This window comes from Rhinopithecus roxellana, chromosome 1 (genome assembly GCF_007565055.1).
Source record: "Rhinopithecus roxellana isolate Shanxi Qingling chromosome 1, ASM756505v1, whole genome shotgun sequence".
NCBI classification, from domain to species: Eukaryota; Metazoa; Chordata; class Mammalia; order Primates; family Cercopithecidae; genus Rhinopithecus; species Rhinopithecus roxellana.
The window spans coordinates 198,394,017-198,410,597 of NC_044549.1; the positions used below are offsets into that span (position 1 = coordinate 198,394,017).

General features: G+C 39.8%; 1 protein-coding gene across 1 annotated transcript in view; it reads left to right on the forward strand.

The window, feature by feature from the left end:
• KIF15 (kinesin family member 15) overlaps window positions 1-16,581 on the forward strand; it is an 89,237-nt gene that overhangs the window by 27,465 nt on the left and 45,191 nt on the right. The window contains exons 8-14 of the mRNA XM_010374378.2: window positions 5,493-5,702; window positions 8,850-8,975; window positions 9,133-9,255; window positions 11,987-12,110; window positions 13,119-13,195; window positions 13,434-13,643; window positions 14,479-14,656. Of these exons, the coding sequence (XP_010372680.1) occupies window positions 5,493-5,702; window positions 8,850-8,975; window positions 9,133-9,255; window positions 11,987-12,110; window positions 13,119-13,195; window positions 13,434-13,643; window positions 14,479-14,656 (1,048 nt within the window). The remainder of the gene's footprint in view (window positions 1-5,492; window positions 5,703-8,849; window positions 8,976-9,132; window positions 9,256-11,986; window positions 12,111-13,118; window positions 13,196-13,433; window positions 13,644-14,478; window positions 14,657-16,581) is intronic.

Sequence of the window (16,581 nt, forward strand, 5' to 3'; positions counted from 1 at the left end):
TTTCCTCTTAGTTTTCAAGTATATTGGCATAAAGTTGTTCCTAGTATTCACATTTTTACAATCTTTGCCATAACTGCCATTTTGTTTGCTTTTTACATGGTTTTTATTGTTTATATGGACTTGCTCTTTAATATTTTCTTCGTTTTTAGTTTCTCCTGGGTTTATCTTGCTGTTCTTTTTCAGCTTCTTAAGCTGGATGTTTACCCGTGTTGGCATTTCTTTTGTGATATAAGTATTTAATGCTATAAATTTTTACTTAATACTTCTTTAACTTCACACAAGTTTTAATATTTTAATTATCATGTAGATCCAAATATTTTTCTATAATTTTTTTGACTCATTAATTACTTAGAAATGTGATTTTAAATTCCAAAGTTTGTGGGATTTCTAACTTATTTCTTATGTTGATTCTCAATTGCACTGGGATCAGAGAATGTGGTCTTATGTGACATCTAGTCTTTGAGATTTTTTTAAGACATAATTTATGGATTTATAACAATTTTTTTCAAGTGTGCCATGTGTGCTTAAGAAGAATATGTATCCTTGGTACAAGGTTTTATATTTTTGCGAGTTTTCTTGTCCCTGTAATCTATTGATACTTCAGAGAGATGCACTGATTTCCCACTAAGGTGTTGGTTTTTCAGTTTCATTGTGATTTTTTTCTGTATGTATATATATATATACATTCACATATGGAAACACAAGTTCTCACTTAACATCCTGATAGGTTCTTGGAAACTGACTTTAAGTGAAACAATGTATAATAAAACCAATTTTACTACAGACTAATTGATACAAAGAAGAGTTAAGTTCCTACTGCATATTTCTAGTCATAAAAGCATCACTAAACTTCTCAATAAGGACCCAACACACTTCTAATATTAAACATTAAAATAAATGTGAACTATACGTTTATTTAAAAAAGATGATAAAAACAACTAAGATAATTATTTACCCAGGTTTGGTGGATAAGTGAGTGATGGCAGTCATGGTGTTGGGTTAAATCGGGAATAAATGTTTACAAAGTAGAAATTGTCAGGAGCACTTCCTACCACCATACAGTTCAGAAACAAGCGATAACAAATATGGTGGGCTCACTGAGTACTTTCATACTGCATTGTTTATTGTCCTGTATTTGTATGAGTATCATATACTTTATGAAATTTTTTTTTTTTTTTTTTTTTTGAGACAGTCTCACTCTGTCTCCAAGGCTAGAGTGTAGTGGTGCAATCTTGGCTCACTCCAACCTCTGCCTCCTGGGTTCAAATGATTCTTGTGCCTCAGCCTCCTGAGTAGCTAGGACTACAGGCATGTGCCACCACACCTGGCTAATTTTTTGTATTTTTATTAGAGATGGGGTTTCGTCATGTTGGCCGGACTGATCTTGAACTCCTGACCTCAGGTGATCTGCCCTCCTCAGCCTCCCAAAGTGCTCAGTTTACAGGCATGAGCCACCACACCTGGCCACTTTATGAATTTTTATTTGGCAATATTTGTATTAATTCATTTTCTACCATGCTTATTCCTGTTCAGGTTTACATGTGGCAGGAACCAACCAAGACAGGACACCATTCTATTGCAGGCACATACATCCAGTCAGTCAGACTGGGATCATTTGGATGTGCCAGTTCTCTTACCATGCACATCTTTGGAATGTAGGAGGAAACGAGGGTACCTAGAGAAAGCCCATGCAGACAAGAGGAGAACCGTAAACTTTACACAGACAGTCGCCCTGGCTGGAAATCATTTTTTTTTCTCAACTTCACAACAAAATAACATTGAATGAAATGGAGGACCTGCTGTGGACTCTTTTGTTCGGTGTATATACAAGTGTAGAATTAGTATATATCTTCCTTTTATTTTCATCTATAATTCCTTATTGACCCTACACTTTCCTATCAACACATTTTGCTTTACAAATATGTTTTGTTTGATGTTCACATACCACTCAACGTTCTTTTGATTACCATTTGCCTGGTATATGTTTCTCCATCAGTCTTTCTGTTTTTTTTTTTTTTGAGTCTCGCTCTGTCACCAGGCTAGAGTGCAGTGGCGTGATCTCGGCTCACTGCAACCTCCGCCTCCTGGGTTCAAGCTATTTTCCTGCCTCAGCCTCCCGAGTAACTGGTACTACAGGCGCGCGCCAGTGTGCCCCTTTAATTTTTATGTTTTTAATAGAGACAGGGTTTCACCATGTTGGCCAGGATGGTCTCCATCTCTTGACCTCATAATCTGCCCGCCTTGGCCTCCCAAAATGCTGGGATTACAGGCGGATTACAGGCGTGAGACACCGCGCCCGGCCCCTTCTGTTTCTTAGTATGTTAAGTGTTTTTTGTAAACTACAAAGCTATACTTTGCTCTTTTTTTTAACCGCTCATGACAGTATCTTACCTAATTTATTTATATTACTGTATGATTGTTGATATTGTTAGACTGGTTTCTACTATCTTTTTTAGTGTGTTTTGCCTGTTTCATCTAATGCTTCCTTCTCTTTTCTTGCCTTTTTGTTTTTGATCCAGTATGCAGCATGATTTGTTGAAAAAAACTTTCTTTTTCCCATTACATTGCCTTTGCACCTTTGGTGAATTGACTGTACACATATGGGTTTATATCTAACTGTATTCTGTTCTGTTGATCTGTTTCTTTTCATCAATACTAAACTGTCTTGATTATTACATAACTTGTTGCTAAGTAGTGTCTTTAGATCAGGGAGAGTAAGTCTTCCAACACTTCTTTTTAACAGTTATTTTGGTTATTCATTGTCCTTTGCATTTTCATTTACATAGAACCAGTTTGTCAATTTCTACAAAATAGGCTGATGGGATTTTGAGTGGGATTGTGTTGAATCTATCAATTATTTTTGGTAGAATTGGCATCTTAACAACATTGAGTCTCCCGGTCTATGAACATTCACCAAGTATTTTTGTTTTTGGTTTTTTATTTTGATTTTTATAGAAGTATTCAAGCAAACATGCTTGTATTTGCTTTTTCTCCTTCTGTTGCACAAGTGACAGCATACTGTGCTATTTTTATACCTTGCCTTTTTTATTTTAGAGACCAAGTCTCACTGTGTTGCCCAGGCTGGAGTGCAATGGCGCAATCTTGACTCACTGCAACCTCTGCCTTCTGGGTTCAAGAGATTCTCCTGCCTCAGCCTTCCGAGTAGCTGGGATTACAGGTGTCTGCCACCACGCCCAGCTAAATTTTGTGTTTTTTCATAGAGACAGGGTTTCACCATGTTGGTCAGGCTGGTCCTGAAATCCTGACCTCAGGTAATACACCCGCCTTGGCCTCCCAAAGTGCTGGGATTACAGGTGTGAGCCACGGTGCCCAGCTGCTTTTTTTAAATAATAGTATTTTGGAATTTGTCTCAGGTTGGAGGATCTCTCTCTCTCTCTTTTTATAGCTGTATGAATGTATCAGATGTATTTAATATGTAATATACAGTATTTAATGTTATAGAAAGAAAACATAAAGTACTATCCAAGGAATATACAAGATACAAATAGCTGGGCGCAGTGGCTCACTCCTGTAATCGCAGCCTCTTTGGGAGGCCAAGGTGGTGGATCACTTGAGGTCAGGAGTTCAAGACCAGCCTGGCCAACGTGGTGAAACCCCGTCCCTACTAAAAATACAAAAAAATTAGTCAGGCATGATGATGCATGCCTGTACTCCCAGCTACTCCAGAGGCTGAGGTGGGAGGATCATTTGAGCCTGGGAGGCAGAGATTTCAGTGAGACACGAACACGTCACTATACTCCAGCCTGGGTAATAGAGTGAGACTCCATCTTAGATTAATAGGGTTATTATAGCTAGGAATTTTTTTTTTTTTTTAAATGAGACAGAGTCTCTCTCTGTCGCCCAGGCTGGAGGGGAATGGCCCGATCTCTGCTCACTGCAACCTCCGCCTCCTGGGTTCAAGTGATTCTCCTGCCTCAGCTTCCCGAGTAGCTAGGACTACAGGTGCGTGCCACTACGCCTGGCTAATTTTTTGTATTTTTAGCAGAGATGGGGTTTCACCGTGTTAGCCAGACAGGTCTTGATCTCCTGACGTCATGATCCACCCACCTGGGCCTCCCAAAGTGCTGGGATTACAGGCGTGAGCCACCGCGCCCTGCCAGCAGCTACAATTTATTGAGTGAAGGTGCCAAGCACTGTGCTACCTTTTTTGATACACATTATTTTACTTAATTTTCAATATGCCCTTTGAGATAAAGATGCTAATTTCCCCATTTTACCCTATATGTACTGTGACTCTCCTACCAAACCTGTGGTCCTTAGAACATCAGCATCACCTGAGAACTTGTTAGAAATGCAGAATCTCAGGCCCCACCTCACACTGAATCTGAATCTGAATTTTAACAACATCCATAGGTGATTCATATGCACCTAAAACTTATATGTTCTGTTCTGTGGGGTAGGTACCCATATTCCCATTTTACAAATATTAAGGCTGAGCCTTCAAAAGGTTCAGCTGGCCCCAGACCTCACCTAGTAAATAGTGGAGCCATAGTTTGAACTGTTATGCATCTGATTCCAGAGCCTTCATTCTGAACTTTCATGTATCCTGCTTGCCATAGGGAATAGAAGGGAAAAAATACCTTGTAGACCAAAAGAGCTGACAAAACTTTGGACTTAAAGATAATTTACAGGTTTTTCCTGTCCAGCATTCTCATTTTGTAGGTAAAGAAAGGGGTTCAGAGAGGTTTTGTGACTTACATTAGGTTAACACAAATAAAGGGTGGTAAAACCACTTCTAGATCCTATGCACTCTGATTTCCTGTTTGTTCTCTTTCCGTAACGTGGAAAGGGAACACAAAGGAAAGGAAAATAACTTCAGTTTATTCCTTAATGGACCAGTAATCTTTCTCATCACCCTTTACAAATTTCCTACTGATTTTGGTGGATGTTGTATACCATTTGGAACTTGGAATAATATAATTTATCTTAAAAAGCTAGATAACAATGGAAGGCAATAGATATTCCTAACCCCTCTTCTAAAGAGAAAATATGCTTTGTGTAAATATATTTCTTTTTCCCTATGAAAGTAATTAGCTGTATGTTAGTATTTTTCATAATAAAATGAGTGATTCTCAAGTGCTTATTTTACGTTTTAAGTGTACTTACCTTGTTCCTTTTTTTTTCCCCCTTTTTTTCTTTTTTTTTTTTTTAGATAGGATCTTGCCCTGTTGCTCAGGCCGGAGTGCAGTGGCACAATCATGGCTCACTGCAGCCTTGAATTACTGAGCTCAAGAGATCCTCCCACCTCAACCTCCCGAGTAGCTAGGACTACAGGTTCCTGCCACTATACATAGCAAATTATTATTATTATTTTTTGTAGAGGTGAGGTTTCACTATGTTAGTCAGGCTGGTCTTGAATTCCTGTTCACAAGTGATCCTCCAGACTTGGCCTCCCAAACTGCTAGGATTACAAGCATGAGCCACTGTAACTGGTCCTCTCATTTCTTTTAATATGTTTTCGTTTTGCATAGGTGTTGTCTGGAGGGTGGAGGAACAGACGTGTGGCATCAACATCAATGAACAGAGAATCGTCTAGGTCTCATGCTGTCTTTACAATTACAATAGAGTCAATGGAGAAAAGTAATGAGATTGTGAATATACGGACCTCCCTACTCAACTTGGTGGATTTAGCAGGATCTGAAAGGCAAAAAGATACCCATGCAGAAGGGATGAGATTGAAGGTAAGAATGAAATTATGGTCTTCAACTTGTGTGTGAGTTCTTACTAGCAGTCAATATAGTCGTGATGCATAACAATGTCTCAGTCAGTGAGGAACTGCATTTATGATGGGAGTCTCTTAAGAGTATAATAGCTATACCACATGGCTTAGGTTTGTTGTAGGCTATACCATCGCAGTTTGCATAAGTATATTCTATGACACCCACAAAACGATCAAATTTCCTAACAGCACATTTCTTAAAATGTACCTGTGTTAGCTGGGTGCGGTGGCTCACACCTGTAATCCCAGCACTTTGGGAAGCTGAAGCAGGTAGATCATGAGGTCAGGAGATCGAGACCATCCTGGCCAATATGGTGAAATCCCGTCTCTACTAAAAAAATACAAAAGTTAGCTGGGTGTGGTGATGCACACCTGTAGTCCCAGCTACTTGGGAGACTGAGGCAGGGGAATCGCTTGAACCTGGGAAGCAGAGGTTGCAGTGAGCTGAGATTGCGCCGCTTCATGCCAGCCTGGGTGACAGAGAGAGACTCTGTCTCAAAAAAAAAAAAAGAAAATATCCCTTTTGTTAACTGATATATGACCATACCAAGCTAAGTGTTTTGAGGGTGGCAAAGAAATAAGAAATTGTTCCTATTGAAAAGAAACAGAGATTTCTGTTGTGGAACAGTGAACATAGATGGGATAGGGCAAGTCTGTCAGTAGCAAAAATGTTTTAATTCATACCAGAGGGGATAAGGGCACAAGAGACAACAGGGGTCAGAGGAAGAAGGGTGCAATGTGGACTGCTTGCGGAACGTGTGGAAAAGAAGTAGTTCTTGACTTGTGAAGGATTTGGATAGGGAGAGAGAAACAGGAAATGCATGCCTGGCAGGGGGGCATCTCAAGGGTTATTGTGGATGCAGAATGAGTATAGCATTTGGCATATCATCATGGCTCAATGGATGGGTTTGTTAGAGAGGCAAGCAGGCCCAGATTATCAAGGACCAGGAGTGCTAGGCCAAGTTTGTACTCAACTCTGCGAACATTGGGAAACACTTAACATTTCTGAGCAACTAAATGATTCATGAAGAAAGCCTGTTTTATAGAAACTTAGTCATCTGACCCACTGCTGTTGAGATTTTAGAAGGGAGAGACCACAGAAAAAGATGACCACTTACGCTGTTTAATATTTCAGATGTGAAAGGTTAAGCACCTAGTCCTACACTAAGGTATTAACAGTGGGACCAGAGGTTCTATGTAATATGTATTGTCAATATGTATATATGGAGTAAAATGAATTGTCAATAAAATATTTCTAGATTCTATAGTTTAGAATATACATGGGCGAGGGGAGAGGAATTGGAAAGAATGAGGGAAGAGATCTACTTTTTTCATTAAAAATGAGGATTTGAGTCGCCTGACCTACATTTGAGGCAGTTTCAGGCAATCTAAAGCTCATATTTCTTTGTTTTGAGACAGTCTTACTCTGTCACCCAGCTGGAGTGCAGTGGCACGATCTCGGCTCACTGCAACCTCCGCCTCTCGGGTTCAAGCAGTTCTCCTGCCTCAGCCTCCCAAGTAGCTGAAATTACAGGTGCCCAGCACCACACCTGGCTAATTTTTTGTATTTTTAATAGAGATGGGGTTTTGCCATGTTGGCCAGGCTGGTCTTGAACTCCTGACCTCAGGTGATAACCCCCTCCTTGGCCTCCCAAAGTGTTGGGATTACAGGCATTAGCCACCGTGCCTAGCCTAAAGCTTATATTTCTATTGAGATATGAGGCTTAATAAATATTGCGTATGGGCTGAGCATGGTGGCTTATGCCTATAATCCCAGCACTTGGGAGGATGAGGTGGGAGGATCCCTTGAACCCAGGAGGTCGAGATTGCAGTGAGATGTGATTGTGCCACTGTACTCCAACCTGGGTGATGGAGTGAGACTCTGTGTCAAAAAAAAAAAAGAAAAAAAAAGCATAAGCTTATAATAGGACATATACCAAGTCTGTTCTAAAATGCTTTATATATATTAATTCATTTAACCTTTCCAATAACTCTGAGAAGTAGGTGCTATTATTTCTGTTTTACAGTTAAAGAAACTGAAGTCACACAGCTAATAAAAGTAGGGCTGAGATTCACACCGAGCTGCTACAGTACTCTCAACCATGCCACTAACCACCTTTCTGATTTACTGAATGATAGCAGCAGTGACTCTGAATTCAGTATATCTTGCATTATAATTTTGACTTTTTCTCTTTTTTGTATACTGCTTCCACTGCAGACCGAGTTTTCAAAATATGCTACCTACAGTAAAAATCTAATGTAACATATTTAGCTTGTTTTTCCCCCCACCAAGCTTCTGTTTTAAAGTAGTTTTTATTATCCTTTACAGAATTAAACTGAATATTCTCCTCAAATAAGTTCATCAGTGGCTTTGGGGGCTGTATGGGTGAGTTATTAGGCATTATACCCTTAAATATTTTAGCATAAAAGGATTGAAAAAAGTACCTATTAATGCACTACTCTACCCTTTTTTTCCCTATTTTTTTCTGGTCTTTATCTCTACCTACAGCATGGTTTCAAACTATTACAATCATGAAGTGACATTAATTTTTTTTTTTTGTTGCATGATTTTTGTGTTTGTCTTTTTTTGCTGTTGTTTTTGAGACAGGGTCTCACTCTGTTACCCAGGTTGGAGTGCAATGGCACAATCTCAGCTCACTGGAACCTCTACCTCCCAAGCTCAAGTGATCCTCCCACCTCAGCCTCCCAAGTAACTGGGACTACAGGCGTGTGCCACCATGCCCAGCAGTTTTTTATATTTCTTTGTAGAGATGGGGTTTCGCCATGTTGCCCGGGCTGGTATCCAACTCCTGAGCTCAAGCAACCTGCCCGCCTCGGCCTCCCAAAATGCTGGGTTGACAAGCATGAGCCACAGTGCCCAGCCTGTGTTTGTCTTCTAATACTAAAATTACAGTGTATATCAAATAGGTAAAGGTTAGGGGGATAGTTCAGCACTTCTTTTTTGTTTGTTGAATAGTTGTTCTTTATTAACGTTGTCCCTGACTTGCCTTTTCATCCAAAATTATCCTCTGCTAGATATATTTTCATTCAAAATACCAAAGAGAAACCAATGTACCTAAATTTTTGTTATTTTCCGTCAACACCTTAGGAAGCAGGTAACATAAATCGATCATTGAGCTGCCTGGGCCAAGTGATTACTGCACTTGTCGACGTGAGTAATGGAAAACAGAGACATGTTTGCTACAGAGACTCCAAACTTACCTTCTTACTACGGGTAAAGTAGATCCTTGGATTCCTGGGCTCCTTTTGGTTATGCCAAAGTTGATAGTGGGACAATCTCTCAGCCTTGGTGGCAAGAGTATACGTTTTCTTTGCTTAAAAAGATCTTGTGATTTCTCATCGAAAATGTGTCCATTCCTATCATTAAATAGGATTCCCTTGGAGGTAATGCCAAAACAGCCATAATTGCAAATGTTCATCCTGGATCCAGGTGTTTTGGGGAAACCCTATCAACACTTAACTTTGCTCAAAGAGCCAAGCTGATTAAAAACAAGGTAAAATACTGGCATATACTTCATTAAATAAATAAGAAAAATACTAAAGCTTGCAGTATGCCATTTTTGTGATTGCCCTAATATTAACATTAACTTTTATTTCTCTGTAAAAGTTTATCTCACTGTATGCAAAATTTCTATTTTATCTTTCCTACCCTTCTATATCACACATGTAATCAGAGACCTAGGTTAGATCTTATGGTAGTTATTGCTTGACTAGTTTTTTCTCCCTTTTTTTGAGACACAGTCTTGCTGTGTCACCCAGGCTGGAGTGCAGTGGTGCAAACACAGCTCACTCTACCCTCAACTTCCTGGGCTCAAGAGATCCTCCTGCCTCAGCCTCCTGTGTAGCTGGAACCACAGGCATGCAGCACCATGCCAGGCTAATTTTTTAATTTTTTAAAAAAATTATTTATTTATTTATTTATTTTGAGACAGAGTCTTGCTCTGTCACCCAGGGTAGAGTGCAGTGGCGTGATCTCGGCTCACTGCAAGCTCCGCCTCCCGGGTTCATGCCATTCTCCTGCCTCAGCCTCCCGAGTAGCTGGGACTACAGGCACCTGCCGCCATGCCCAGCTAATTTTTTGTATTTTTTAGTAGAGACAAGGTTTCACCATGTTAGCCAGGATGGTCTCCATCTCCTGACCTCATGATCTGCCTGCCTCAGCCTTAATTTTTTAATTTTTTTGTACAGGCAGGGTCTCACTTTGTTGCCCAAGCTGGTCTCAAACTCCTGGGTTCAAGCAGTCCTCCTGCCTCATCTTTTCAAAGTGTGGGAATTACAGGTGTGAACCACTGTACCCAGCTGACAAATGTTTTCTTAAGGGAAAGCAAATTAAGTTTGTGAGTCTTTCCTCCTGCCAACAGCCAATCAGTCAGTTCTGTAGCAGATATCAGCTGGGTATCCTCTGATTCAGTTCCATTCTAACACTATATGTCTAGAGATAGGGTGAGATCTCACAGGTTCAGGGCTCAGTCCTACAAGACTGCCCCTGACTTCTGATGCCAATTGCAAGCCCTAGCTCGTCCTATCTGTGCTTTCAGACCAATTGGCTATAAATCAGGGGTTCCATGTTGCCCCCTTTCCCTGGGTCAATCAGAAGACTATAGATCTAGTCATTTGTTTTATTTCCTTGGACTATGGAGTACTAGTAAGATGAGGAGGAAAAATCATTAGAGCTTCCTGACCCTAAGTCTCTTAAGATTTACTAGAAGTCTTTGGAGATTATAGAACTGCAGCGATAATTAGAATTGTGATGTCACTGATGGGACAGTGATGTCAGAAGTACAGTAGTACCTTGTAATGAAGCTGGCCATAAGAATCAGAAGCAACTGGAAATGGCTGCTTAACACGCAAAAGAACAAAACCAAGAGCCTTCTACTAGTCATTCTCAATGGTAAGCCCTCTGCAGCCTATCAGTGGACAGTGCTAGAATGTCTGGGACTTGTTTAAAGATGTGCTATTTAAATTTTTCCCAGTGAGCAAATTGGGCTTACGACAACAATACAGAAGACCTTGGGGCTGTCACAGGGTGTTTTTTCCTTCCTTGAGTATTGAGTATTTCACAGCTGAATCCTCTGACCTGGTTGGTACTCAGCTGTTGGCACTCATTGTCACCCTTTAGTGGACCTTTTTAAAGATTTATTTTTTTAATTAATAAACTTTTTTTTTTTTTGAGATAGAGTCTCGCTCTGTCACCAGGCTGGAGTGCAGTGGCACAATCTTGACTCACTGCAACCTCCACCTCCTGGGTTCAAGTGATTCTCCTGCCTTAGCCTCCCAAGTAGCTGGGACTACAGGCAGGGGCCACCACGCCCAGCTAATTTTTTTTGTATTTTTAATACAGATGGTGTTTCACCGTGTTAGCCAGGATGGTCTCAATTTCCTGACCTTGTGATCCACCCACCTAGGCCTCCCAAAGTGCAGGGATTACAGGCGTGAGCCACCGTGCCCAGCCAACTTTATTTTTATGGCAGTTTTAGCTTTACTGCAAAATTGAACAGAAAGTACAAAGAGATCTCATATATTCCCTGTCACCATACATGTGTGACCTCCCCAACTCTTGACATCCTGACCCACAGTGGCACATTTTGTTTGTGAGTCTTTTAGCCTTTTAGAAGTTGTCCTAAATAAGACATTTCTTTAAGAAAATGAAGATAATCATTTAGTGTGGTAAAAAATTAAAAAAAAAAAAATCGAAGTGTCAAACCAACCCCTCCTTCCAAAAGGGCTGTTAAAAAATAAAGGTTGGATTCCTCTGGAGAAGGTTGCTTCTGCAGAGCTCAAGCCAGCCCTACAAGTCATCGTGCACTTAGAGATTAGGCTCCTTCCCTGTAGGGAGCTAGGAAAGAGGGAAAATGATACTCATTGAGGTGTTGACTCTTCTCCATTGGAAGGGTGGGGGAAGGCTGTTGTTCTCAGGGAAAGAAGTATTAGGTGAACACACCCAGATCCCAAAGGTGACCCAACCTAACAGCTCAGGGCTAGTCAGCTGGGGGGAAGAGAGCCTGGCTGGGGCTGTCTCTCTCTGGCTCCAGGTCTGAAGGCACAAGAAAAGGAAGCTTCCTCCCCACTCAAGCACACTGTGATTCCTGTGGCCTTTTGACTATGAGGTGGTCGTGAAGTTTTGTTTGATGTTCATCACTACAAATCATATCAAACAAATGTAAACACAGGACTATACTGCTCAAAAAGCATTAATTTAATACTTTTTAAAAATTTCCTGAACAGGCAGTAGTAAATGAAGACACCCAAGGAAATGTGAGCCAGCTCCAAGCTGAAGTGAAGAGGCTCAAAGAACAACTGGCTGAGCTTGCTTCAGGACAGACACCACCAGAAAGCTTCCTGACCAGAGGTAGGATAAGCACGCTGTCCTTTATCTTGGGGAAGACTGTGTGCAAATAATAGTTTAAGAGCCGTTGATGATAGACACAACACAATAAGGCAACCCACATTTTTCTACAAGTATCTCTTTCTGCTTATTTCTCCTATATAGGAACATAGTGCTTTGTTTGTAGTCAGATACAGATACCATAGGCAGTGAGTTCTGTGAGATATGGTAAAAGGGAGAATTAAAATAATTTTGAATAATCCATAATAAGTGCTAAGGAGATTAATTTCATTTAGATCTACTTCTACGTAGCATATATAACCTATATATGTTTACTATAGGATAAGAGAGACTTTTCTTTAAAGAACAGCTAGTAGAGAATTAATTAACTGGAAATCCATAAAGCCAAGAGGGTGAATTATTAATAGATCTTAAGAGGTGCACAGCACCCTAGGACTGCTCTAATTTAAAAAAAAAATCTACTTCTGTTACACCATATGTAATCTATTGTGCATATTAACTAAATAAAGAGAAACTTATTCTTTGAAGAACAACTAATATGTGGAATGGTTAATTTGAAATCCATGATCTGGTGATGACAGTCTCATTTTTTTTTTTTTTTTTGAGATGGAGTCTCTTTCTGTTGCCCAGGCTGGAGTGCAGTGGTGCGATCTCGGCTCACTGTAACCTCCACCTCCTGGGTTCAAGCGATTCTCCTGCCTCAGCCTCCTGAGTAGCTGGGACTACAGATGCACACCACCATGCCCAGCTAATTTTTTGTATTTTTAGTAGAGATGGGGGGCGCGTCTCACCATGTTGGCCAGGCTGGTCTCGAACTCCTGACCTCAAGCGATTCATCTGCCTCGGCTTCCCAAAGTGCTGGAATTACAGGCATGAGCCACTGTGCCCGGCCACAGTCTCATTCTTTTAGATTAGTTGAGAGCAATCAGTTAAAGGCTATCTGTTCTCTTGGGTTTGAAATGTGTTAAATAATTTTTTTTCATCTTCCCTTTCTTATTGGATCAATTACAGACAAAAAGACGACTAACTATATGGAGTATTTCCAGGAAGCAATGTTATTCTTTAAGAAATCTGAACAGGAAAAGAAGGTAGGAAATGGAATTAGTAATAAAGGAGATTCAAGATACTTAGTTTTTCGCTGTGTGGTTTTTATTGCGTTACTGAGTGAAATAAGTAATACCAAGTCAATAAAGAAATAGAAGGCTATGAAAAATCAAATTTTGCCTTTAAGATTAAATTTGAAGTTAGTATTTGTTGCTGGACTTATGAAAATTTAAGGATGTCGAATTATTTTTCATGTTTAACCAAATTATGAATTTCTTTAAGTCTCTGATAGAAAAAGTTACCCAATTAGAAGACCTCACCCTCAAAAAGGAAAAATTTATTCAATCTAATAAAATGATTGTGAAATTCCGAGAGGATCAAATAACACGCTTGGAAAAGCTCCACAAGGAATCCCGGGGAAGTTTTCTGCCTGAGGAGCAGGATCGTTTGCTCTCAGAATTAAGGGATGAGATTCAAACTCTGCGAGAACAAGTGAGTATAGGGCGTCTGTAATATTTCTAAAAATAAAAGAAGTTCAAAGCAAATCTAAATTTGTCACCAAGTACATGTTCTTTAATACAATGGAAATTGTTTTAAGTGAATTCTTCTGACAGTGTGATTGCATAATTCCTTTACCTGCCTTTTTAAAATAGTTAAAGGGAAGAGAAGGGGAAAAGGAAGAAGTTGTGACGTTGCTACATAGTATGCAACTCTAGCAGGACATGCAAAATTTCACCCAGTGGGCGTTGTGGTTGTCTGAGTTAGTAGGCTCTTTAGAGTTGTGCCTTTTAAAGTTTTTGTTGTTTTTCCTTTTCCTTAGGGAGAATGGATAGGTCAAACAGGTACATTGTGGGAAAAACCAAAATCTCTTATCAGCTGCTTATTTATCTCTCCGGAGTTTTTAATGAATATTCAAACTAATATGGGTGGATATTTTTACTTTTGTTTCTCCTTTACACTTTTCTGCACTTTGCCTTTTTCAGTTAATCTTGGTTGACAAGATTAATTTGGTCCTTGTTCTTTTCAGTGTGTTGATTTAACTAGTCTCCTTTGCATGAAAAGCCTGCCACAGTGTACACCCTTGTGCTTACCTCCTTAGGTGGGTGAACATTGCAAGGGTCTAGACTCCGACTGAGAATAGCAGAGTTACAGGACATGCATATTTTTAAACTGATCACACATGCCAAGTTGCTTTCCACGGTAGTTGCAGAAGGGTACCACCAGTAGTGCATGTGCATACCTAGTTTTCTAATGGCTTTTTAGAGGAACTAATTCACTAAAGAAATGTTTGTAAATATATAATGCATGTAATTCTTCTATGTCACAGATAGAGCACCACCCCAGAGTTGCAAAGTATGCTATGGAAAATCATTCCCTCAGGGAGGAGAATAGAAGACTGAGATTATTAGAGCCTGTGAAAAGAGCCCAAGAAATGGATGCCCAGACCATTGCAAAACTAGAAAAAGCTTTCTCTGAAATAAGTGGCATAGAGAAAAGTGACAAAAGTAAGAAATGATTGTTGTATATACGTTCCATATAGGAAGGGACTGTATTAAAGAGCATTTGTAGTGCCTTGTGACTAGGGTCTTCATTTTAGCCTCCAGGCCTGCTGTGCTAATGTCTTATACACATATTCTTTTATGTTATAGAAAGGTATTTACTAAACTTTTTTTTCTCAAAGATCACAGAGCATAAACTATGTAAGCTAATAGATATAACAAGAAAATACTCATTGTATTTCTGTTTTATTGATAAAAAGATTGATTCAGATACTACGTTAAATTTTTACTAAATTTTCTGGTTTAAAGTATTTGAAATGAAAACTGTTTAATTAATCAAACATGAATAAAAATCGAGTTGAAATGTTTATCAATCTAGTTAGGCCTGTGCAATGTAAGAGATGTAGAAAGGTCAGACTCATGGCACAGTGTTTGGGTCCTGATGTTGTGGTTACCAGTGTATGCACTCTCTAGTTACATGCTACTTTCATAAGTTTGCATACCATGTGAAAAGTGGTTTAGTTAGTACTACGTCTGTCTTACAGTCTTGACAGCTGTTGGTGTTCATACCCTGGGATTTGGTAACAAAGTCTGTGTTTGCCCCAGTCTTAGAGTTAATATTTTCATGGTCTTTTATCATAGACGGGGCCTTGGTTTCCTTTTAGTTTGAAATTGAGAAAGTTCTACTGTTTTTATTCTACATTCATAAAGAAGACTGTCTCTTTGCTTTTTAAAATTTCATTTTTTAAGCCTTCTTCCATTCTGTTACGACTGAATAGAATATTAAGAGTCACAGTAACTGGGTTGGGGAGAGACTTAAGATATTAGATGTAAAATTACTATCAGGTTTTCTATTTTCTTTTTTTTTTTTTGAGATGGAGTCTCACTTTGTCGCCCAGGCTGTAGTACAGTGGTGCCATCTCGGCTCACTGCAACCTCCACCTCCTGGATTCAAGCGATTCTCCTGCCTCAGGCTCTCTCCTGGGATTACATGCACACACCACCACACCGAGCCAATTTTTGTATTTTTGGTAGAGATGGGGTTTCACCATGTTGGCCAGGCTGATCTTGAACTTCTGGCCTCAAGTGATCCACCCACCTCGGCCTCCCAAAGTGCTGGGATTACAGATGTGAGCCCCCAGGCCTGACTTAGGTTTTCTGTTTTATTTAAACTACTTTTCCCTACAGTGCCCTTTATTTTGTTGGCCATTTTGTTTTGGTCTCCATAATACCTTGACTTAGTCCCTTCAGAAGATACTAATATCTGGATCTCATCAGTTTCTAAACATTGATCACTCTCTAAACAACTTTTACGTGATCTTTTCCCACACTGAAACTCAGTGGACTCTCTTCAACATATTCAGTGTTCTAGGCATTTCCTGAAAATTAATATTTTCTACCTGGTAGATGATACTGAGTTCTTACAACCTGCTGCCCTTGCTATTTGTTTCCTTTTCTAAATAATTCCTTGGCTGTTAACATTAGCTGCTAGCACTAATTCTTGCAAGATTCACTGGCTGCTGTTTCTCTGTCTAGCATTAGGCATGCCACATTTTTGTCATTCTTTGCTCTTTCTCCTAATGGGAAAGGTGGTGCCTTAACTACGCTTCTCCATCCTATGGCCTCTGCTTCTTAAACATGACTTCTAATCCCCTTTGGCACACTCTCACATCCTGCGCCTTCTGCTGAGTTATAAGCTTTTGTATTTTAGGGCTCACTTTCCAACCCATTTCTCATTTTTCCTCCTTGTGGCCCAAAATTGATATCTGACAGAGAACTTAGAAAATGTGTCCTGTTATTTTTGTTTTTCAAACACTGAAGTTGTGAAGCTAGGCATGGTAGCATGCACCTGTAGTCCCAACTATTTGGGAGGCTAAAGCAGGGGGTTCACTTGAGACCAGAATTTGGGGCTTCAGTACACTATGATTGTG